The following is a 25,554-nucleotide window of genomic DNA, read 5'->3' as shown; positions in this document are numbered from 1 at the left end:
TTTCCAACTGTACTTTGCATTAGAAGGTTGCTAGTTTGCATTTTAGACTAGCTCCAGTGAAAGCTGGGAGCTTATAAATGTGCTACAACATCTAGCTATTAGGTGTCAGGCTGCCAGAGTGCAATATAATACCCAGAGTCGGGTACCTCGTCTTTCTATTTATAGCCCAGAGAGTGTTAGACACCTCCCAAGGGCGAGTGGAACCTCCCGCCTCCTGAGCAGAGAGACCTGCTTGCACGAAACATCAAACAAGGGATGTAGGAGACTTGCTTTGCATAGCCAGCGTGTAGGTGTTTCCATCAGCTCGGGATCCCGGGCCCACACATCTGGGGTTTAGGCATCTGTAAAGTGCTCCTTGAAGGAACAGAGCAAGGTTACCAATTTCATTTTAACACCGTGGGCTGCTGCATGTGGTTTGTTGTATGTGCTAATCTAGGTGGTAGGGCAAAGGAACGGCAAGACGCCCTCCAAGCTCATCCTGGTGAGAATCCAAATGTCTGTCGTCTTCTACCTGTTGGGCCCATGCCCTCCTCCCAGCCTACAGGCTGAGGCTTGGTGGGTGGCTGTCCCACACCCCTGTTAAAAACATGCTGCTGTGCAAAATGAAACCTGAAGAGCAGAGCAAGAAAATGCAGCAGAAGGCATAACTGTGTTTCCTAGCTGTTGCAAGGCAGGAATTTAGCTTCTATTTTCTGCTCCTGTAATTTGTTCTGGTTTTTAAACTAGCGACCACTTTGGATGAAAAGCGTAAGCAGAAGTGGGAACGACAGCCAATGCGCCGTAATGCTGCACAAACACTTGATCAAGAGGTTATCAGTTAAATTTGGCAGGACTCTCTGCAGCATCATGCCAGGCTCCACATACAGTAGTTTGCCTACAGAGGCTTTTCTTTGACTCCATACAAGTATGTGGCACTGTGGGCTACAGCTTCACAACTCCATTAGCCTGAGCTTTCACCAAAAATATATTCAGAAATTGTAAATATTTCAGGGCTAAATTTGGAGATAGGTTTCCCTACATGTTCCATATTGCTCTCGGGTAAGGTGCATTTATGCCAGGGCAGGAAGAATTACCCTCACAAAGAACAATATCCCATGTGAACAAGTGAAGAGTAGAATGAGCAAGTTAGCAGATTTCCTCGGCACAAAATGCATCTGATAATAACAGTTGTATTGTCAAGAAATAGATAAATTCAAATTGGTTCTCAAAGCTTCAGTGGTTAAAATGCAGGCATATTATCATAAAATCATCAGGACTGTATGAGAATGACACGGTTCATCTTTCAGGCATGTATAATATCTGTACCAGCTAATGAGCTTATATATTCATATTTCTTGTTTATCTCTATTAAATGGTGTTATGTTTGTTCCTCTTAATGCAATAAAATCAGCAGCAGTCAGGAATTTGGCTGAAAATAAATATTACTGTGTTTTATCTTAAAATGACATTGCAATACTTTCAAATCATGGCATTATTCAAATCCATCAAGATCCTTGCGGTGACCTAGATACTGTTAGTGGAATGTGTCACTGCAGCGTGTTAAGGAAACCCATTCTGGCTTTAATCTAGTTCAGGTAACAGCCAACAGACGGTGCACAGCAGAGCCTCAGCCTGCCAAGGACCCAAGTTAAGTACTCAGTTTACCAATCTGCCCTGAAGCATGTACCACTGCGTTACTGCTTATGTTGTTATCTGAGCTAGTGAGATTAAAGCCCTGGCTAAAGTACAGCCACGCTTCCTAAATTCAGCATCAACAACCATATAAGTGGAAATTAGCAAACGCACCAGCCTAGATGCTCCAAGGAGCAAACAAGTATTGTTTCAGCATGAAGGAATCCTTTAAATGCAGGTATACAAGAAGAAAAAAATATTTTTGGTTGGAAGGAAGATGCTCCTGAACTCATTTTTCCCCAAGTAGTTCAGCATGGCTCACATCATTGGACTATAACCCGGTATCACAAGGTGGAACTGCTGAATGCCCTCAAATTCCACTGATTTGGGAGAAAAAGGAGAACAGGCAAAATTAGCAGACACCAAGGACTGCAATGGATTGGACTCTGTGGGCAGTCTACAAACTCCTGTATCTCTGCTGTTTAATTGGGTCTTTTTCATACCATTGGAGAACCTGACAGCAGTCAATAACCTCCATACGAATCTCTTATCTTATAGTAAATTAATGACTTTAGGATTAGTCCAGATGTTCAAAGTTTGCAAATCTTTTCTGTAACCCCTGTCAGTCTGTATAGGGAACCAGGGGGTGACGTTTCTCCGATTGCTAGATCTCCAAAGATGCAAAACTGATCAGTGCTGTGGGGAAACCGCTCTATACTAATGTCTTTAATCCATTTATTGCCCTCATCATCTGCTGTAATCACGCTTATATAGATATTTACCAACAGTTTACTGTCCTGCCGCATGGAGGTCCTGCATTTTTAGGCTGTTTACAAGGTATGTCTGTCCTCCACCGCTTACCATCATGCCTGCTCAGCAGTTTCCCGGTTGGCAATACTTTTTTTTTCAAAAGCTGTCGACATTTTTGCAGTGCCACCAAGTGGCTGGGCTCTTCATAAGCATTTTAATTTTGGCAGACGTTTATAAACAAACTCAGAACAAACTGTCCTGAGGATGACAATCGCATTAAACACAACCGACCCCAGCAAACCGGAGGCTCGGTACGATGCAAATACAGGAGGGAAGAGGGGCAGCAAACCTCGGCACAACCTCAGGCCTGTGTAAACCCGGCCTCTGTTCCTCAGGAGGCGGCACAGCGCGGTCGCTGAGGCACGGACATAGGCTTATCTGGGCGCCAGGACGGCGGTAGGAGGCCCGCGGTCCCCTCGACCTACTCCCGAGTCACCGTGAGGGCCCCACGGCCTGGGCCGCGGCCTAAGGTGTAGCCAGGGCCTAAGCTGAGCCGCTGCCCCCGCCGCCATTTTAGAGAGGCGCCCCCGCGGCGGGCGGGACGGCAAGGGACAGGCCTCCGCGCCCGGCGGGCCCCGCCTCCCGCACCCTGCCGGCCAATGAGAGGGGAAGAAATGCTCAGCGCAGCCAGTGAGACTCAAGCGTGGCGATACGGGTGACCAATAAACAGCCCGCTCCTTGATTTCGGCTCCGCCCGTCAACGGTCGTCCGTGAACGGGCCAATGAGAGCCTGCGGGCGGGCCGCGAGTGGCCAATGAGCGTTGGCGGGTGAGATTTGAAAGTGAGGCGAGGCGGGCAACGCTGAGGAGACTGTAGCGTTGGTGCAGGTATGGCGGGGTCGGGGGACTTGGGGCGGGGGCGGGAACGGGAACGGTCCCGGTAACGGTCCCCGGGGTCTGGTCCTGGCAGCGTTGGCGGAGAAGGGACCGAGGGTCCAGCCCTGTGGCGGCCCTTCAGAGCCGCCATGGGAAGCAGGGGGCTGGAAGGTGGGGTTCAGCTTATCGTGACCCCCGGCCCACGTCTCGAAACCACTGAGTCGAGGCCTTGGTCAGTCCCTAAACTCGACGGGTTCCCGCTTTAAAAATAGCGATGTTTGCAGATCCTGCTCTACTTTGTCGTTATTTGGTCAAAAATGCTAACCGAGCACCTAATTGTTTGTCCATGTTATTCCTTTAGTTCTTGTGGTATTGCTGGTCAAAAGAGGTTATTTTCCCTCACTGTTCTCTTATAAAAAACAATCCTATAAATTTTCATCATTAATTTTGGTAGTACATGTTAGCCAGTCCCAAGTCTTTAATTTAACTCCTTTGTCCCTTTCCTACTACTCGTCTTTACTTGAATTTATGCTAATTTAAGTTCCAGTTAATCCTCTAGACTCCTGTTTGGGCAAGGCACTCCTCAGAAACCATAATCTGGAAAGAAAAGGACACGGGTATTTTTGTCCTAAAAAGATGTTTAGGATATTGAGCATGCCATACGTTTTTAATGAGCCCAAAGAGATGTGGGCTATGAGTTAATAACAGCTTTGTAGAAAGCTCTCTCTGTATCTCTGCTTACGTTATATTTGCCTTCATGTTTTAGATCAATTCTGCTGCAGGATTACTTGCTGAAAGGTAGATCACTTGCTCTTGAGGCTTATTCATGGGAGAAGGCCTTAAGTGAACTTATACTACAGTAACTAGGAAAATATTGTTCGAAGTAGAAGGTAGAGCATAAAAATCCTTTAAATGTGTTACATTTTTATCAGTGTTTAAGGCAAATGCAGCTTTCTGTAAGCTCGTCTCATAAATAACAGTGGGTATAGGATAAGTTACCTTCTGTCAAGGCACTGAATAAAAAATTGTGCATGTACTCTGAAAGGACTGTGGCTGTATTTAAAGAACATGGCTAAGGTAAATTTAGGGTCCTGCAAGTCCGCAAAGGGTGGGTGTAGACACTTGATGCTAGCTGCTGCTTTTAGGAAGGATTTTCATCCACTGGGCTCAAAAAGCCCGCTTCTTCTAGGAGGTAGGTAACAGAGATATATTCCCACTAACTTTTCTTCATGGCTTTCTGTAATACTGTGGGAATTACTAGCAAGATCAGTTCAAAGATGGTTATTGGAGATGCTCATGAATTTACCTTCCTTAACGACTTACATGTAAAGCAAGGTAAATATGACCTATGAACTACGGTAAAGTTAGTCTAATCCTTTGCAATCATTATTAACTGGCACCTTTAATCCATTTCTGAAAGCTTAAAAGTGAGATGCAGGATGAAAGGCGAGATGTTCACAAATCAGGTGATGCTGACATGCACCACCTATTCCAGGATTCTGTGGAGAGCCCCTGTCTCTGATTTGAGTGCTTCAAGCAGAGTTTAGCTTTTTATTCCCATTTGCTCATTTACACTTCCACGGATGACTTAGCTCTCCTGCAGCACTGAACGTATTGGGGAAAAAAGAAGTGAAATACACCCATTTAGATTTCTGACTCATGTTGTCTCCAGTGTCTATTCCAGGCACTTCCAGATGGCTGTGCAGGTACTGTTGGTGCTGTGCAAATTACTCAGTACGTGAATACTGCCATGAACTGGCACACAAGGGGCTGCCACTGACAGCAGTGGTGGTATCTGAACAGACTTCTTCTGTATTCCTTCTTACAGCGTCTCAGATTGTCTCCTTGCTTGCTTTTTCCATAAGTATATACAGTTTAAGAGTACATTGGTATTTATTTCTGTGCTCTTACTGTTTATTTTGGTACTCTTTTTCTTCTGACATTCGGAATTTTCAGTTAGGCTTCTGGTGGTGGTTTTGGCTTTTGGTAGCAAATGGAGGCGGAGGGAATTGACTTTAAGAAATCCTGTACAGCCGTAATCAAGGCTGATCTTTTCAGTCCAGTTCACTGATGATTCCAGTAGCTTGATCAAAACTTGCTGTCTTGAAATTAAGAATCTCAGTAAATGACCAATTTACTGGTCGATGAATAACTGTTGACTATTCGTTTTAGTTCTATCACCCTCTTTACTGTAAAGCTGTTTCCTATAAGTAATGGAAGATGAGATTTCTAGAAGACTCTGTTTGAGATGGCAGAGTAAGACCAATTCCAAGAACTGCTCCTGACCTCTCTCCTGAAAGAAAGCATGAAAACCCTTGACAAGACAGGCTTCAGCAGGATGCAGGGGAGGGAGCTTTTGACATTGCTGTTAGCACAGCACGTACAGCCCAACTGACGTTTGCATTCAGTCTTCCTCAGGTTAAAAAAAGTACAGAGAAATCCTGCTTGAAATAAACGCTATTGTATTGCAGTTGCATCCTGGAAACTTGGTTGGGAAGCGGTGCCAAGTACTCTGATGCATGACAAAAATGCCTTGCCATCAGATAGGGTATAATCTAAATGCTCAGTGGCAAGGTTGCTTCCAAGTATTGTCCTACAACCTTGTCATTTACTTGCTTGTCTCCTTAACATGAAAAACATCTGCATTGAAAACAGACCAGTGGGACAGTCTCTGGCAGTGATACAGTGTCCTTTACTTAATTCTGTGTCAGACTCCTTGACCATTAACAAACAAACTAGTCCCTTGAATGCATAAAATAAATAACGAAGACTCTACTGAAATTGTCATTTGTGTTTTCTCTGGTACACATACAGAAATGAAGAACCTAGGGCTTTCTTTGTTCCTAGCATGTAAATCCTAATGAAAAGGGCAAACCAAAACATGACAGATTTTTTCCTAATCATGATGATTTTTGTCTAGGGTCATCAAGATGGCTGCAACTTCCCAGTTTGCCAGTCGATACAAAAAGGATTTGAGTACAGAAACCCTCAGAGCAAAAGTTGCTCGCAGAAAATCAGTGCTTCAAAAGGAGAACAGACACAAGTTGTTCGAAAAGGGCAGACAGTTTGGACTGGCAGATGTCAATGTTCAGCGCCCAAAAGAGAGGGGAATTTCTCAGCTAAATGAGACAAGTGAAACGTGCTCTCAAGAGAACAGCAGGGTGAAACAGAGTAAGTAAAGACTGATTATAAAGCCTTCTTTTTAATTGTTAAAAATGTCTTTAAACATTATCAAAGGAACCTATTTGTGGTCAATGTCTTAATTTGAAGAAAAGGTTTAAGGTTTAAAAAGCAATGATTACCTGTTCTAAATGTTAAGAAAATCCAGAAAATAGTCTTACTACAGCTTTATCCTCCTTATTGCTCCAGTGGTAAGAATGAGGCTTTGCTCTGATTTGTCTGCAGCAGCTAAAGGAAAAAATGCATTTTGCTATTAATATTCAACAGGAAGTCTCTTAATGATTGCGTTGTCGTTCAAGAAGTGAAAAACCCTGATTTAAAAATCTCCTCTAACATATAACTGGTGTCTGTCATGTGCTTAAAATATGTTTAGAAATGGGTAATTGTATATTATAATTGAGTATATATAATTATAAATGGCTAAATGCATGGTATGATTTTATTTTAAAAATTGCTGGTTTTTGACAACTTACCTTTCCTCACAGAAAATAAGTCCTGCATATATACTGAATTCTGCCTCCCTGGCCCTCCTGGATTCTTATGGCCTAGGGAATTAAGTTAGTCTTTTAAAAATGTGAAAAGGTTTCTTTAGAAATATTTTCACCTTCAGTATTTTGATAGCAGATGACCATTGGAGGAAGGAGGTCAATCCATATGTAATCATATCAAATATGAAATTTAAGAAATTTATATCTTGATTATCTTCAATAAATTTTAACTTTAAGTAGATACTAATTTTTCAGATAGACACATAATTCAAGTTTGGCATCATCTTAAGGTTTTATTCTTTCATATAACTTCTGCCTCCTTTATTTTCAGCCTGAGGCAGACTTTGGTATCTAAAGCTGACCTAGACTTTGGCTTTCAATGACATTACATGTGATTGAATAGAGAAACTGATACAAATACACTAAATAAGTAGTTAAAGTGCTAACTTTAGTATTAGTAACCTTGCAGGAACAGCCTGTACAATGTAAAATGGATATGAATTTACAGTATCCCTCAAGTGCAGATTTGGGGAGATGTATTTGCCAGTTGAAATTTGCCAGTTGAATACTCTTTTAGTGGGAAGGGTTAAAACAACTAAGAGAATTTAAGCTTTTAGCAAGCTAATAGATCACACATATTTGCATTGTAAGAATTTAATTGAAACTTGGAGGCACAGATTCCACGCGGTCTTCTGCTCTTTGACTTTGCATGTTGCTCTTCTATCTTCAAAAAGTTTTTTGAAATTTTCCAACTTGCTTATTCTTGTCTGAAAAGTATCTTAAAGATTTTATAACATGTTTGTCTGCCATCTTTGCTTCAGAACAACCTACAAATGGAGCCACCAAGAGAATGAATGAACGCAAGGAAATGCTCCAGCGCTATAAAGAAGAAAAGGAACTTCGAAAACTGAGAGAGCAGAGAGAGAAAGCAAAAAAGGGTGTGTTTAAAGTTGGCTTATATAGACCAACTGCGCCTGGATTTCTTTCACTTGTACCTGAAGAACCAGCGATAGTGAAGCCAAGAGAGAAGGTAATAAGAGTAATATTAAATATTGGAATGTAGTATATGATATTAAAATTTCTGCTTGTATACAAAATTATGTGTATGTTATGCTAAATTAACCATTTATTTTGTAAATACTTTATAAATATTTATTTTATAATAAGGAACAATAAGGGAGTAATTTAACTCATTTTTTAAAAAACAAAGCTGGAAATGGTACTAGTGATATGTTGATTTTTGTATTTATGACTATATTCTCAGTTCAAAAAACGGAATGATTCAGCCGCAAATGAAACAGCTAAGTTATTTTAGAACTGGTATCTTGTTCCTTTTTAGTACACTTGACTTTGAAAGTTTTTCAAATTACACATTTGACGCATTTTGCACGGGCATGTTGCTTTTCACACTTAGGATTCTTGCCCACTCTTAACAGTGATTGTGGGGGGAAAGGAGTATGTTGACTCTTGTTTCCTTGGGGATGTTTCCAGGCAGCTCCTGCTTACTCTGGGAGGATTACTCGATCAAAGGCCAAGAACCAAGAAGAAAAAACTGTGATACCAACTGCATTGAAGCACTCTACGGTTTGTCCTTTATATAAACTTCAGCAAATAAATTTAGAGAAAAGGATGCAATCATCCTTCAGACCATAACTCAGGATTGTATGCTTATAAGTTGAGTGCTGCCTCAAAGGAGGTTTTGCTGGTGAGAAAGACAGATTAGATGAGAAAAGCTTTCAGCAAGCTAATAGACCTTATTATGCTCGTTTGAGCATTGTTCTGAGCTGAACTACAGAGACTTTGATTAGGTCAGTACAAACTGAAAAAAGTGCACAGCTCTTCTGGATCAGTTTTTCAGTACAAAACGTTGTAGTCAGCAAGGACTGCAAATTAGAGTAGAGGTAGTAGTGAGATTGAATCTTACGTGCTTTGGTTTTGGCTTGGAGGAACTTGAATGCAGAAAATCTGTCATGAATGCAGATTATAAAGAGTCAGTTCCTTCTTCACTCAAAAATCTCTTCAATGTTGGTGTGTTTTTACTGTGAATCTTGGCAGTCCCTTCTGCTATTACTTGTATAAAAAAGTAGGGTTTTTTTAGGAATTTCACCAGCAATAATCTGTAAAAGCTATATTTTGAATCTAGCAATCTTGCCTCATGAAACTTGAATGCGTTTGAGGGATTTTCAGTCATAACTTTACAAAGGGACAACTACGTTAATATTCTGAAAAATGATTATTACAACATGTAATATGTACTAAGATGCGGCAGTAGTTGGCACCTAGTTTCATAATAAACTGAAACTGTTTCTTAAATATTTTTCTTCGTTCTTCTTCTGACAAATTTTTAGCTGGATAATGCATGTTCACACACGTCTAAAATGAGCTATTTAATTTACCCTTAATTTCTCTTTTTTTTTTTTTTTTTAAAGCCCTCTGTGCCAAATTATTTGACCATTTGTTTTACTGGAGCCTAAGATAGAAAGATGAGAAAAGAAATTAGGCGGCTGCTTTTCTGGAAATGTGATATTTCACAAAAAATGTTCTTCTTTTGTAGGTCTCTGCCAACGGGCATGGTGTGCGCTCTACACAAGCAGGACGTAAACAGATGAGTACAGACAAAGCGGCTGAAAACAAGAAAGGTATGAAAGTAGTACATCTGAATCTGTGTTTTTCTGAGTCAGTAGTTGTGACATTATGGGAGGGAGGCAAGGAACATCTTTGAGAGAGATCCACAGTAAATTTTTGGGTGTACGAAATAAGGAGTTCTTAGGATGGCCATTCCTACCGACTATGACAAGGGCAGCAGCTGACAGATTATCAAGTGTGTGTCTCTGAGTGTTGCGTGTACTTGTTGCCACTGTGGGCTGGGAAAAGAATGCAGGATACTTAATGCTGTCCTGGTTACTGGTTATTCACCCTAGGAGAGGGAAAAGAAAAAGGTCAGTAGGTAGAATTACATGGCTGATGCTTCAGCATTTGGAGCTGTGCAGAGCTTCCTGTATGTCTCTAAGAAGAATATAGTAGCTGCTGCTGTTACAGAAGAGCAAATGCTTCACCTGGAAAGATGAAGAATAGCTGATATAAGTAAAATATGAATTTTCCTTGGTATTGTGGGTAACATGGAACATAGCTGTAATATTTTCAGTGAAGCCTTTCTTCTGTCTTATCAGCAGACATGCTATTATCTGTGGTTTCTAAATAAAACTGCTTCTGTAATTCAGCATTGAAAAAGGTCTGGAAAAGGATAGCCTTCTGGTAAAGCACATCAGCATATATATTTAATGTGTGAGATAGGACACCAAACTTCTGATTCACACTAATGCAACTGAGTAAATGTGTGATTGTCTTCTTTATAAATGACAGGCACAATCTTTTGTTTTCATATTTTACAACAGCCCCTTTTGTATCTTTGATGTGACAATTACATATGTTTCTTAAGAAAACAAAACAAAAAAAATCCCAACCCATGACACCTTTGTTTAAGGGAGTAGAATACCTTTGATTAGAAATTCTTCCTGATAGCACAGTGAGATCCATGCCTTAAGTAGATACAGCTAAGTCATGTGAAATACTGATATTAATGCAAGATATTCAGTAATTTACAGTGAAATGACTCTCGCATTGTTAACTTAATTAAATCAGCAAGCAGTAGACCTTAATTTAAATAAATTTCAGTCATGCCTTTAACGAATACTTAAAAGATCTATTATCGGTGTTTGATGTAACAATTAAAACTTTTTTTTTTAAATTATCATCCACTAGACTTGATAATGGTTTTTGCTGAATCAAGAATACACATTGTATGTATTTAAACACTAGTATAAATGTGTTAGGGAAGTGAATGTTTGGATAAATCAAATGTTATAGTTATTTATCTAGTAATTTTTTTCCCAACTTGTCAAGCTGCAATTCTGTAGAAGCTACAATGACATTAAAAACGCAAATGGTGTTAACAGTAACTAGATTTCAAGTAGATATAGAAAGGGAGGGTGTGAAATAAAGAGCTCCGGTTAAATTTTTTTTCTGTGCAGGAGAATGCTATCATTCAGTACTAAAACCAGTACTAAAATACAAAGATGAAAGTCATTAAGATGGGTAATACATCTTAACCTGATTTTATAAAATACCTCAGGTGGGATTCTATTAATTTTAAGAATATTTTATTAGATTACATTAAATTCAGACCTTAGAATACTTTAATTTAATGACCAGGGCATCACTTTCTTGTACAGATGGTTTGCTTAAGCTTCCAACTGAGCAAATAACCACGGCAAGTTATTACTCCAGAAAGCTTCATCATGTAAAATGGGGAGGATGTTGACTCTGATTGCAGGGGACATTGAGAAAGGTTCCTTACGCTTTGTACATGACATCGAGCACACTGGTGCCTTGATAGTACTGGGTCCTGGAGGTACTACTGTACAACAAAACCATCTTTAGTCAAGATCCTTCAGAGCATTGCCTTGACACCAGGGCTGAGCTGTTCTGTTCGTATTTAGCACTGCTTGCACTGAACTGATAAAAAAACCAACACATTAATTCTGGCAAACTAATCCAACTAATAATTTTTAGTGCACTTTTCTGATTTCGACCAAACATAAACTTTCAATTATGTCATCTGAATGCAGATTCTTATTAAGCTTTGAAATCTCTGGAATTAACATTTCTTACAGTGTTGCAGCCTGCTGTCCAGACAACCTCAAATGCAAGAATCACCAGAGCAGCCTCCTCTGCTGCGAGGCAGATGCTGAAAACCACAGCTGCTGCAGTTACTACTGGTAAGGGAGGCAGTGAATACAGTCCTGCTTGTGTAGCTCAAGCCTGATATGTAGGTATTTGGAACAGTGTGCTGTAAAGAGATACCATCTAGTACTGGGTAAGCGAGGACTGGAAACAACATATGTATGTTTATATGCTGCTGTTAGACTCACTGTTAAATGATACACTAAGACAGTTCTGTTGTCTTCAGGATCTTGCTTATATCTCAGGCACTCTGTTGTGCTGTAGAGATACAGCTTCTTCTAACTGTCTTAGAACACTACATTCTGCTGTGTAACCACCTCCTCTGGATAGATAGACCATATGGTAAATCATGCCAAATTGTCATGTAAGGAAAGGACTAAATACTACATCACTTAGACTCTCATCTGGAACTCTATTCCAATATTTAAATCAAGATATTGAAACCAGCGTTGGACAGTTTCCCATAAAATCCATCAGTGTGGAGCATCAATATCCATATAGTAATTATAAACTGAAAGAACAAAACGTGAGAGCTGGTAAAGATTTGCCACCTTGGTGTATCGCTGTTTAAGGACATAAGATTATTAAGCCTGTGATCAGGAACAGATACCTCTGGAAGAGATGAGAGCCTATGTTCTTCATCCACGTTTCTCTGTTTACTAGAATAGGGGAACATGATGGATACTGAAGGGGAAATTTTTAATATATATTTTTGCTCTCAGGATATTCTGTAGAACGTTTTGGAGTGTCTCTTGTATTATAGGTGAGAGAATTTAACCCCTAGTCTGAAAGCACAGCTGTGTTAGTATTGGTTTCAACTCACCCATAGAAATCCTATGCCATATAGAAATTAAAAATCTGAACTCAAATTGGCTTGACAGTTATCTTGTCAGCCTTTAAGGAAATAAGATGACTTTTATTTTTAGTGTATGACAACATCTAAAGACTAATGACTTAATCTGTTTTCTTGGTGATACATCTCTTAAACGATGTTAAATCCTAGGCCAGGTTTTCTTTTGAATTAACTTTTGCAATTAGTTGTCTGCCCTCTAGCCACCTCCCACTCAAAACCAAAACAGTCTCTCCCTGTCTTTAACCGCTGGACTTTTATAGCAATCTTTTGGTGAAAGACTGTCTTAATCAGATGCCTTTTTGACCTTTGGGAGTTTCTCTTATTCTAGGTAACCAGTCACAGAGAAAGACAGCAAATGCAGGAAAGCAGAAGCAAGCAGTCAAACCTGACATCACGGAGGTAGGTCATTTAATGGTCGAAATGGAAAAATAATAAAAAAAAGGCCTGCTTAGTTTGCTGTTTTTATCTCGCGTTTGTAAATTTTGTGCAGTTCATTACTTTTTGAAACATACTCTGAATGTGTCCTTTTCCTGCTGGGATAAAGATATGAGAGTCTAGAAGCTAAGAAATAAATGGCATTTTTAGGTTTTGAACCACCAAAAAATAAAGCTGGAAATGTTATTCTATCTGCAACGTAGATGTGATTTATGGGAATTAAAGGCAGTCATTGTGGTTCTTAGCGTCACTGCTATAACAAAACTTTTCTACCTCTATATAGAGACAGCAGCATGTGAATTCCTCACAGTCCTCCAATCCAGGTTCCCAAACAATTTGCATGTGCCTTCATGCGCTGACAGTCCTGTGCAAAAATCATCAATGATATTTCTCTTTCTTTGCACTCTACTATTCTCTTTCACCTCATGTTTCCCTCATGCCTTCCATCTCCATTCCTGTTTCCGTAATTGCAGCTGTGCTCTAGTAGTCTCTTAAAACTGGTGCAATGGTGCACAACACTAACAGGAGGTAAGAGGCACTTTATCTTTGCTTAGGTAAGTACCTCTTCATGGCAGGAGTTGCTTTGTGCTGCCAGTTGGCAAACTCTTGCTGTAACCTCAGTCATCTCATTACAAGAAGTGTGTTAAAAGTTGAATTCAAGGCTTGCATTCCAAGCAGAGATATCTAAACTATAACAAGACTTTCAGTGGACTGAAGATGCATATTTTCTGGAAAAACATTCTAGGCTGTTTTGGCTGGTTTGAGCTAACAATATCTCAGTTACAGGTATCTCGAACTTCTACAGAACGCGTATCTAGTCATTCATCTCATAGGAATGTGGACTTAATGTATTGATTAACTTTTTCTCCTCTTTGAACGACATTCTGTGGTCCTAACTGCACTTGTATTCTTGTCTCGGGCTGCATTCCTCAGTTATCAGCTTATTTTAGCTTGTTCTTCTGTCTTTGGATTACAGTATGTGTATAAACTGTGATTATTCAGCTGGCCTAGTTGGATTTGGAGCTTGTAACTCTGCTCTTATCCCCTTAAAGCGTTTTTTTTCTAGTAGTGTGAGCAAGCATTTGCTGATTTTAATTACTTTTTTGGTAGGTGAGGTGTTCTACTACTTTAGCTCCTTCAGTGGGTTGTTGCATTCTTTATAGTGAAGTGCTCTCCCTGTTGCTACAATGGCTTGCAGGTGTTAAAACCAGTTGGGCTTATTGGTAAATCATGACTTCTGAACATGTATACTATTGTAGAAAGCAACTTACCTGAAACTGTTCCCTTCCTGATGGCTTTCAGAGAGTCATGCTGTAATTCAGCCCATGCCTAATAGCAAATGTTTTACTGATTTGGTAACATAGCGTTTGTTTTGTCTATTTGTGCTGTTATAGGTAATTCCTTCTAAACATGAAGTGGATAAAAATGCTCAACTGGATCCAGTGATGGAAGATTCCACATCTGATTCTAATCATTCAGTTTTAGTAGAACTTCAGCAGGACCAAACCTCAGTGGAAGACAAAACCAATTCTGCTTCAGGGAGACCCAGAACACGCTCTTTTGCACCTCAAAACTTTGTGTTTCAGCCATTAAGTGGATTAGCGACCTACAAAGTTACACCCATGACTCCTTCTAGGGCAAATGCATTTTTGACACCTGATGCCTTCTGGGATTTTTCGAAATCTCCAGTGTAAGATTCTTTCGTCTAATGGCCTAAAATGCAAGTGAACCTCTCTGTCATGATAGAGAAAAACATCATCTTTCTATAGAGAGATGCCCTGTGTAACAAACTCTTGTGATGTTGAAACACCAGATCATTGTGGTTGTTACCATTGCTTAATCAAATGTGGACTTAATATAACAGCGAAGAAAGCTATATGATCTATAATCCTGTCTATGCTTTAAAGTAAAGCAGCTCCAGATATCAGGGACTTGTGGCATATATATCTATACACAGATTTATTAATTTTAATAGGAATTGCTTGCATTATCTAGTGTTGAATGTAAGATAGCCTACCAAATGGGGCATTTCTGTATATCTGGCTGTATTTGATGTCAGTTTCTCAATGTATCTTAACTCTTAATGTGTTTTTTTGTTTGTTTCCAGAAATGTAATTGAGAAACCCAATGAAACTAAGGCACAAGAGCTTAATTTAAAAAGTCAGGTTTCACCTGCTGGTAAAGATATTCAAGAACAGCAAACCACTACAAGTTTGAAAGGAGAAAAAGGTAGGAAGTTCACATCTAGTTTGTTGTTCTAATGTTTTTAGTTTTCACCAGATTCTGAACAAATGCCTTTCATATTTTTCAGCAAGTGAATCAGATGAGAAAACTTCCATTCAGAGATCAAGTGAAACAATTCCTGTCTCTACAGATACAACAGCACTGGAAACGAAGTCAGATGATATAGGAGAGAAAGAGCATGATGTGCCCTATTTCAGGTTTATGTTCATTTGTTTCATTCAGAGGTCCTTAACACGAGTTAAGAGACATCTTGTAAAGATTAACTGACGATGGTTGGTGTCTGGCAGCAGTGACCTGAGTAGGCACACATTCCTATCTTCCCTTTTGTATTGTTAGTGCAAGTAAAGAATATACAATTTTGGAGACTAACACCTTATTCTAAGGAACACAAGCTTGAAAGCAGTAGAAAAGAAATTACATGTTGGGTAGTCAGCAAACTAACAGTCTCATGGCTTCTCCTCAAAGACAGTTACCTTCTCTGAAAGCAAAAGGATAGTAATAATTTACAGTCACAAGCAGTGACAGCAGTTAGAATATTCTCCAAAAACATATTTTTTCACTCTTCCTTTATGTTTAGAAATATTGTTCGGTCTGAGACAGAGAGGCTGATGTCTCAGTGCCTCCAGTGGGATGGAAAATTCAAGCTGGACATTCCAGAGGATGGTAAGACTGAACTGTAATAGGCACTAGAAGGGGTGTTATGGTAACTGAAGGGGGCAGGGGGAAGTAGGTGTATCTGAATATATTTGCAAAATAGCACTGTCTACAGCACTTATTAAAAATTGTATTAGATAAAGGTTGGCATTGTGTCTGCCTGAAGAGAAAAAGGCATGCTTTATCTCCTAATACTAAAACTTAAGTGTAGTACTTGACATGATAGTGCTTGACACTGAAGTGAACAAAGTGCATCTTGAAATAGTTTTTCTGTTGTCAGTTTTAAGTGTTTTTACATGTATGCAATTTAAACAAGCTGATTTTAAAAAATAAAATTAGATTTTAGCATAGAATAAGTGTCCTTAGCTGGGAAAATTAAGATCAGTCATCAGTGCTTATCTTAAAGACTTAAAGAGGCAGTAGCACTTATTTTTTTTGAAAGAAGCAAGTTTAGAGCAGTTCAATGGATAGCTGTTCTCCATCTGAATTGTATTGCACATCTGCAATAGATGAACATAGTTCAATCAATAAATAAATTCCAGACTCTCCAAATACTTATTTAAATCAATTGTGAAATGATGGATTATTCAAAGATGTACTTTCTTTATTGTTTTCTTGTTGCTATCAGCTAAAGATCTTATTCGCACGACAATTGGTCAGACAAGACTGCTCATAGCAGAAAGGTTTAAGCAGTTTGAAGGACTGGTGGATAATTGTGAATTTAAACGGGGTGAAAAAGAAACAACATGTGCAGACTTAGATGGATTTTGGGACATGGTTAATTTTCAGGTATGTACTTGCATATTAACCTACTAGAATAAAGTTGATGGGGCTATTTACAAGCAATGGATTGAAACTTTTCTTCTGTTTTTCGAATATTCAACGTCTGATTTTTTTTTTACATAAAAAATTCAGGTCCCTGTTTAACACTTTCTGATACTGAATAGTACCAGCTGGTATACTACAATTTGTAATTGGTGGATGCGTTCATCTGTTGTGTCTTCTTGTGTTCTCTGCATCTTGTTTTTCTCTGGAATGAAGGCATGTAGCCAAGTCTTATTTTGGTTTGGAGTTGGGGATACAGTCACGATGTCTACCTGGACCAAAAGCTGGGAGCTTTTGGAAAATTCCTGGAGCTCACCTGAAAAGTAGAGGTTCCATGCTTCAGTATGAGAATAATGCAGAAACTACAATAACCTTATGTAGGGGTGAGCTTAGATGGTAGAAAACCTTCGTCTCCCTTTCTCTGTTGATGCTTCCATTGGTTTCAGAATGAAATATAATATTCTAAATTATCAAAATAGCTCTCAACAGTATTTGTAAATCAGGATTCAGCAAAAGGACTTATAACTAGTTAAATCACACACAAAGATCGATTTATTGTTAAAGCCCTAGTCATAGGTCTATAATTCCCTCCATAAAGCGTAAGGATTTGACCAGCTTATACATCAGAGATATTTGAGGGGAACTTTGCTAGAACCAGTAACTTGAAAAACAGGGTTTACCTATGCTTACCTGGGAGCAGCTCCTAGTTTCTCCTGAGCATCCCCACCTTTTCCTTTAGATAAACTTGTAGTAGCAGAATTGCTAACTCTGCCCCTTTTTGCATTTGTTTTTTGTTTGTGTCCTCTGAGTTTCAGGGAGGATGGAAAGGACTTGTCACTCCAGTGACTGGTCTGCTGTGCGTAATGAAGCCTTCTGTGGCCTTACCAGTAAACGAGGCAAGACTCCCCATTACAAACCCTAAGGAGAGCTGTTGTATTGAGTGTCAGTCAGGGAGGAGGCAATGCTGCACAGCTAGTTTGTCCTGAACGAGCACAGACTGCATCAGGAAGCTCTTGAGGCCAGCAGTTTAAAAGAGCAAACAAGCTTGCACGACGTGTTTCCTACATAATGGAAGACTTGTGCTTTTTTTGCATAAAGACTATTACGCAATGTGTTCTTTTGCATTCCTGAAATGCAACCGTTGTCAAAGTGCTTAAGTTCAGCACAAGAACCAGCTCCTTCATTTTAGATGTTAAATCTTACCGAATGATTTGGTACCTCCCCTACTAACCTTTAAACTACAGAAATGAGACCAGCCTTGTCATCTAATCCAAAGCTTGTGTATGTTAGTGTAACCTTCCTCTCAACTGTATGAGAATGTTTAGTGCTCAATATCCGTTGAAATATCTAAATGCATAGCTCTGCTTAAATTTAGTACTTGATTTTATGAAACACTGTTCTATTGTGAATTTGGTAAGTCTTCAAAATTAAACCTGTACTTTTCTGGGATTTCCAATAGATAGAAGATGTGAATAAAAAATTTGATAATCTGAAGAAGCTTCAAGACAATGAGTGGCAACCACTTGATGTCCCAAGCAAAGCAATTGTCAAGGTATGAATAGCCCCTAAAGCCTGTCTGCTAAGGCATCTAGATGAAACAGTGTGTTGAGATATCGAAAATAGTAAGCTGCTATTGCAGTAATGAATACTCTTCTTAAGCAGCAATTCCTTCTAAAGCCCCACTCATCTGGCTTCTTTAGATGTTAATGTTTAAATGTTCAGTGAAATTCCTCTCAATATGCACCCTTCTGCCTTGCCTCTCCCAAGTGAGCTTGTATTAGTTGGTTTTTGTAATGTTAGTTACCTCTTTTGGCTGGAAAGATTAGAACTAAGAATTAACAATGACTCTTTTGGAGTCATTGGACTCTTTGCTAGTAAGGCAAGTTTGTTAAATGTAGGAGAGATGCTTACCTGTCAGATGTAGAATATTTTCACTGGGCCACTGCTGTTGGAAAAGGAAACTACACAGGAGTTTGGCAGTGACTGCCAGTTTTGAGCCTTGAGTGCTAAACTATAATGGTGTCCCATTAAGGCAGAATCATGGGTAGCATTAAACTACTAATTCTCTAAGCATAATGGGTCTGACACTATCCAAAAGAAATTATTGCTTATTTTAAAATAAGCTTTAATGTAAGCTATGTTATCTACTCTTGGGTTTGGAATATAGAATTGCTTCCAATGACTGAGTATCAAGTCATATTCGCATTGCCTAAACTCCTCTCAGTTCCTCAAGGCTGTTCAACTAATCATAAAAACGATATGAAGGTCAGTAAGAAGCTCCACGCACAGGAAACTGGAGGGAATGTAGTCTGTGTGAGCTGCCCATAAATGTCAGAACCCTACAGATGGTCCAAGACACAGAGTTTCCTTTGAAAAACTGAATGCCAGGGGAGATTTCACTGGCTGGCGTCTGTCCTGTGGTTACTTTATCTGCCTGCCACTAGGAGTCCCTGTATCCCACTATTTAAAACATTAACTGTATTTGTTAGAAAAAAGCTGTACTGAGTATTTCTGAGCTGCAGACTTAATATGAAAAATCCTTAATATGGTCATAACAGACTAACCTTAATAGCTGAGTGGTAGTCCAAGAGATTCTGGAGATGAAGGGAGACCTTGTCTCCAGCATGTCTCTTGCCTGTTGCTGTCTCTGTGCGTGGCCAGCAGCGGCATTGATGTTCCTGTGCAGCTGCATCTGTCCAAAGCTTCCAGATGCGACCAAGACTTTCTTAAATTTCAGAAAAAGACTATTTCAAATGGAGTGTCTAAACCAAAGCTGGGAGCAGCTGGAAGAACTGCTGCCCGAAGCCGGCTTGCTGCTATAAAAGCAGCTATGAGGGATAAAATGAAGCATGACGGAGATGACGATTGTACACATCAGGAGAAACTGCCAGAAGTAGAAAAAGTGGTTTTTGACGCAGGATTTTTCAGAATTGAAAGCCCTGTGAAAACTTTTGCAGGTGGGTGAAGCTTAATCATGATTTCTGTGATCTGAAAGCATTGAAGAGAGTTTAACCAATCTCAATGAGGAGGGGAATTATGCTGTTTATATGGATACACCTCCAGTACTGGACACGATTAATATTTCAACTAGTGGTTAATTACATCAGGGATCCAAAGTAAACTGTTCTACGTGAATGTACTGATTTGAATGATAATGGCAACATGAAATCTCTGCTTAGAGAGGTAAAAGCGGCTGGTTCATGTTTTTTCAGCGTGTGTTTAACAATGAAGTTTTAATCTGACTGTTCCCAGGCTTAGCTGGCAAACGTGCTCAATGTCAGCGCAGGCTGATGGCCTCTGCTTGTAAGACAGGAACTGGGATTTTATGTTTTGGTTTTTTTTTTAAACTAAATCTCTTGCAGTGCTGTCTTCAAAGCTGCAAATAAAGTAGACCTGTAATCTGTATTCGTGTTCAACAAGTTTGTAACGTAATTTCAGTCTACTGTAAAAGCTGTTTATTAGGGTTTTTTTGACCAGACGTTCAAAATAAAACTTTATTTTCAGTACCTATCTTATTGCAATCTATGTGAAGCCAGTATTTCCACTAATCCTTGATTCTTTGGGAGCCATTCTGGTTCTCTCCCATTTCTAGCTCATAATTTGACTTTGAATTTCCCAGTTTATTTTTTTGTGTAGATCTCTTTCTTCATCACAATACTAGCAGTTTTTTCATGTCTCATGTTGTTAGAGGAGACCTTCTGAAAAGCTTTGAGCAAGACTGGGCTTAAGCAAGCGCTAGCAGAGAATCTTTTGTAAGAATTGATTCTGAATCTGTGTCCTTTTAATTCTATTAAAATTATCTGATGTGAAAGATGGAAATTAATGACAGCTTTCACCAGCTGGACTTTTTAATAAGAACAGCAAGACTCGCTATTCCAGGTTCTTTGTGAAGGGATAGTCATTACTAAATTACTTAGCTTAAATTGACGTACTCTTGTGACCTTTTTTGAAATTCGTCTTGCAGTATATATAAGATTTCAATATAATATTTGTATAATGATCCAGCAAGCAGAAAGCAATAGTGTTCATAGCTAGAATCCAAACAAACTGTTTATTTCATCTTCTGGAAACTGCTGTAGTAATGAAATATTAAACACACTTTTTCAGGCTTGCTTTCAAAGACACCTCACAGATCTTCCCAGCGGACTTCTGAAAAACTGGCAACTCCAAAATCATCCAGTAGAGCTTTGGTTCAGAGCACGCCTTCTATGTTTCGTAACCCTGAGGATGCAACTGTGAAACAAACACCAGTGCTCAAAGGCTTCCACCCAGCACAAAATTTGAAAATGCACCAATTTCCCACTGAAAAAACTCCCCCACTGGAAGAACTCCCTGGTGTTTTTCTTGAACAAAGGTAGACACGTTAAGGCAGCTTTTAATTCACTTTGTGCAAATAATTTGATAGTTTTAACTGAAAGAATTAATACCCATTAAACATACCTTCCAATTTGACAGTGATAAAGGTTGCAAAGTCCTTGTGTCTTTTCCTTCCCTCAAGCAAATATTAAGAGCTTTGCCCAAATGTAATTTTGCTGCAGGGGTAGAAGTTTATTTTTTACCCAGAAAACGAAGTAGCTGACCAGTGCCAAACAAGCAAAATTGCAGAACAAATTGTACGATCAGTTGGCTAAGTCGGAAGATGATTGAAGGTGATTGAGAAGAATGAAAACATTTTGGTTTCTCTTCCAGCATTTCTGTAGAACACCACAGTCCTGTTGCTGGCACAGCAGAGGGAACTAAGGTAATTCATGCATAGTTCATTTATGTGCTTTAAATATTTTATTTATTATTAACAAAAAAAAGTTCTTTTTATTAGCCCCAGACACTTGGATTTCTGATAAAATCCCCATTGTGGTATCTTCTGTATTCCTCAGGCTGGTCATTTTTCCTTCTCCGTATAAACATAGATAGGGACTGCTGCGGTTTGGGGACCTCGTCCAGCTCTTTGGGAGCTATCTTTTGTTGGCTGCTGTATGAGGACACTTGTCGCTTGGGCAAACAATGGTCCTTTAAAGTCCACTACCTGTTTTCTGGTGTGAATTTTTTTAAAATGCTTTTGCATTTGGGGACCATGACTAAAGGCAACAGTAGTATTTAGCAGAAGGGCCCAGAGAGCTGCCATAGCAGCGCATTGGGCTGTTAAAGCTGTTTAAAGGTATAGCAAGAGCAGAGTGTAACCAATACTTGTATTGGAGTTCAGGAATTCATGCCCGGAAACCTCTGAGGACTTGGTGACACTCCTATCTTTGAGCAGCCTTAAAAAAACAGCAATGCGGCCTGTTTAGTTTAGAATAGTCTTGATGATTCTACGATTACATGAAACTGCTACTCAGTGAAAGCTTGTGCTTTGCAGTTAATTGTCCTTTAGTGTCTTTCATTGGAAATGGAGTATCTTAATTTTATTTGTTGCTGCTTGGATCTGTGCATGACTACGGCAGTCGTTTCCTCCCTCCACCTCCCTGTATAATAATATATATTAAGATAATAATAATAATAATCTTGGTTACTAAATTGTTCTCACACCTTTTACTTCATCCTTTCCCTGTCAAATGAGAAATTGCTTGTAGCTGATGTTGCTCTCTGGGGGACAACTATGGTAATCTTTAACTTTCAGTATTGCTGATAGGCTTTCCTTGGGGTAAAGTCTCACTAGAGAAAATCCTCAGAATGTTTTTTTGGTACTTTAAGTTCAAAATCTTCTGTCATGTGGAAGGACTTCCTTTATACTCTCTAAGAGATTATCAAGCTTTCAAGGGTGGTTGGGAAATACTTAATGCGAAATGGATCACTGTGTTAAGCTGCAAGCCTTGCCCTGCCGGTCCTTTGTGCAGCGTCTGGAGTTAAAAGCCCATCTCTCCTGAATTGTCTATAAAAACTGCAGATGAGATGTATGGACTTGGTTTGACATAACATAATAATTTTACCGCAGACCAAATAGAAAAGAAGAAACTTCCTAATGTCATAGGTGCTGCCTCATGTCCGTCTGATTTCACTGATGCTTTCTTTTTGCCTCTCTGGGAAGCAAATGTAGCTACCGCAGACATCTTGGCTTCTCAGAGGACTAGGAACAGTTAAAATTCCTCTTTTTCAGGTGCTGGAAAATTCTAGCAGTGAATTAAAAGTAATGGATGGCATGGAAGAGATGGAATTGTCTGCTGCAGAACAAGAAGGACAAGATATTGTCATGCGCAGTCCGGAGAAGGAGACTGGCACAGAGACTGACTTTGCTGAGTCTGGAGAGCCAAAAATACATCAAACAGGTGCATACCGTAAAGCTGCTTCGTATATTTTGGGTGGGATTGCTGGGGCCTTAGGATTATTCTAAAGTTTTATGATAGTCTAAATAGTAGTCTTATGAAATCACCATCACTGTAGCTTGGTTGATCGATGTATGCTGTTGGCAACACCTGCTTTACCTGTAGGACATGTTGCACATGAGCAAACAGCGCCCCCCAGATTTTTCTGTATAGTTTCTGTGGCATATGTGAAGGAGAAAAGCTAATATAAAAGGCTTGAAGTAGAAGGAAATACAGACAGTTTAGGGTTTGGGTTTTTTTTCAGTAAATGCAGAAAGCAATACTGGTTTTTTCAGCTTTGGCAGCATCAGACTAGCTTTTTTTTAAAAAAATGAAATATTATTTTTCAGATGTTTCATGTGGTGATTTGACATCCATTGGCCGAAATCCTTTTGATATGGTAAGTTGACCTTCAGGTTTGTTTGACTAAGACAATCTGCACGTTACAGTACTGTTAACCTTTCCTACAGAATCAGTTACTGCACAGAGTAAATTAAACTCTTAAGATGTTATCAAGCCAGTTCATACAACTTACTCTAAATTCAAGCCCTGCTTCCTGTTTCCCTGCTCGGGCTCACACTGTCGTTCCTTATTGCACTTGATGAGTGTGGGATCAATCAAGACATTTGTAACAGAACAATATCTGATTCCTACCAGACTGATCCTTTAAACTATGTTTCTGGTGAATTTCCCTGTAAATATTTACTAACATAATGAATGGCCTGGCCTTTTCCTTCTGCTTTCTTCTTGGAGTTTTCCAGGTCTGTCCCATCCCTTTTTTTTCTTATAGCTTTATCTTTTAAAGCTGGAAGTAAGATTCACCAGGGAAAAGCAGGCGTGCAAAACCTTTCAAATTGTTAAAAGAATTTGGGTGGACAGTTTCCTTGGTCTCGTGTGGAAAATCCTCTTTAAAATATGGATTACTGCTTGAAATGGACCACATACTCACTTCTTATTTTATGTTTGGAAATAAACTTGCAAAATTTCCCTGAGGAAAGTCATGGTGCTTAGAGTGGTACGTGATTTTGAACTGTGGCTGCTGCTTTGAAACAGTATTGTATATAAGCGAGCACATCTTAATATATTTACTACATCTGCTGAATCTCTGCCTCATCTGCCTGACGGATCGCTCGGTGCTTTGCTTATTCTGAAGCTGCGATGCCTCCACAGTGGTGAGTGAGAGGCAAGAGAACAACACGCTTCTCCTGGCCCTTGTCAAAACTAGCATTTTCTGCTAGCTTTTGTCTCGTGATGTTTCCGTGGCCTCTGAAGCAGGCAGGCACCTGACATACGTGAGCAGTGGCCTGACAGTAATTGCTGTCGGTCCGGTGTTTATACAGATGTCATTAGGGAAAGGGGAATTTGCTACTAGCTTATTTCGTGTGTCATTGCAGAGCGGGTGATTGTTCCTCGAACGCTCACTTCCTACTCTGATCTCTCCAACAGCCGATGCTGGATGCTGAGCCTCTTCCCTTCACTCCGGTCAGGAGCCAAGCCCAGAAGTTCGCAGCAGCCGAAGCGCTCAGTGACCTGATTGTGTTTTCTCCCCTTTCTCCCTCTGGGGAAAAATGAAAAGTGACTTGAAATTTAAAACGTGTAAACTATATTAACAAAAAAAACCCTGCAGAGATTATCTGGAATACAGTCTGTTACCCTTGAACTGTGTTCTGAGTGCGTGAATACCTGTAGTGTTTTGTAGTGGAGCTTATTAAAATATTTTGTAATGTTTTATGGTGCGGTCATTATGCACTGCAAGTACCGCTGTATATTAGTAGCAGAGCGTTTGTTGGTTTTACCTGCTGTATCCAGTGATTGCATATTCTTACTGCAACCGGAGATATTTTTATTTTTGTATCATTTCATATATTTCTTGTCTACTTCAAGTTATAAAACTATTAATCTTTGAGCTTTTCTGTCCTGTTCTTACCTCATGAATTATTATAATAATAATAATAATAAGATGCCTATCAGACTAGCTGTACCTGTGCCTTATTTCTGATGTGAGGGTGCCTTCTTGGGGGGCCTGTTGCAGGGCCCCCCCCCCCGAAGCACTCTTTCATGCTCCATCGCTGTTGGGGGGGGCCTGTTGCAGGCCGGGGCTCCTGTATTCTGTGCATTCACAACTCTGCCTGAGCCACAGGAGGGTTCGGTCCGTGTAATTCTTCCCTGTGGGAATCTTGCTGATGTTTAATAACCACTTGCTTTGTAATAGTAGGAACTATCTCAGAACAGGGATTTCAAAATCAGATAACATCTTTTCCTGGCAGTGTATTGAAATAGGCATTGATTATTATTTCGTTTAAGGACACAGTTATCTACTGAGTATTTTAAGTCCTTCAAGATAATCCCTGTTCTCTCTTTGCTTTTTTCATGTGAAAATCTCTTGCTGCCTTTCTTCTTGTGTTAACCTCGGCCTCTTCTCACATCTTGTTCCTTCTGGGTTCTCTTATGGTGACTGTAATGTATTTATGCATAAGAAGCATGCCAATTATATGTACTCTATATTTAAGTAGTAGTATTACAGTACCTCCAGTTATATTTTTAACAAATACCTGACTGGCCTGCTTCTTGTAATGCTGCCCATAGTGTAACATGCACAT

General features: G+C 39.6%; 2 protein-coding genes across 7 annotated transcripts in view; both read left to right on the top strand.

The window, feature by feature from the left end:
* WDHD1 (WD repeat and HMG-box DNA binding protein 1) overlaps positions 1-25,554 on the top strand; it is a 201,087-nt gene that overhangs the window by 79,112 nt on the left and 96,421 nt on the right. The window lies entirely within an intron of this gene.
* On the top strand, positions 3,212-24,897 carry DLGAP5 (DLG associated protein 5). Of its 2 annotated transcripts, XM_063332439.1 has the most exons (19): positions 3,212-3,248; positions 6,157-6,407; positions 7,726-7,934; positions 8,396-8,488; positions 9,459-9,543; positions 11,578-11,682; positions 12,829-12,899; positions 14,330-14,625; positions 15,043-15,164; positions 15,247-15,376; positions 15,757-15,842; positions 16,462-16,622; positions 18,118-18,210; positions 19,396-19,615; positions 20,766-21,012; positions 21,348-21,399; positions 22,750-22,918; positions 23,305-23,354; positions 24,401-24,897. In XM_063332439.1, exons 2-19 carry the CDS (start codon positions 6,167-6,169, stop codon positions 24,524-24,526), a joined length of 2,556 nt encoding a protein of 851 aa, XP_063188509.1. In that variant the 5' UTR covers positions 3,212-3,248; positions 6,157-6,166; the 3' UTR covers positions 24,527-24,897. The 2 variants fall into 2 exon arrangements, with proteins under 2 accessions (XP_063188509.1, XP_063188510.1); XM_063332440.1 differs by lacking the exon at positions 3,212-3,248 and having other exon boundaries at positions 6,154-6,407.

Source organism: Chroicocephalus ridibundus, chromosome 4 (genome assembly GCF_963924245.1).
Source record: "Chroicocephalus ridibundus chromosome 4, bChrRid1.1, whole genome shotgun sequence".
Taxonomy (NCBI): domain Eukaryota; kingdom Metazoa; phylum Chordata; class Aves; order Charadriiformes; family Laridae; genus Chroicocephalus; species Chroicocephalus ridibundus.
The sequence above is the reverse complement of the archived record's forward strand: the minus strand, read 5'-3'. Positions and strand labels throughout refer to the sequence as shown.

Bases quoted from the DNA above. Each gene is read 5' to 3' on its own strand.
- DLGAP5 (XM_063332439.1), top strand. From the start codon at position 6,167: ATGGCTGCAACTTCCCAGTTTGCCAGTCGATACAAAAAGGATTTGAGT. The intron at 8,489-9,458 runs GTTTGTCCTTTA...CTTCTTTTGTAG, and splicing joins CTGCATTGAAGCACTCTACG to GTCTCTGCCAACGGGCATGG. The intron at 18,211-19,395 runs GTATGAATAGCC...CTTAAATTTCAG, and splicing joins CAAGCAAAGCAATTGTCAAG to AAAAAGACTATTTCAAATGG.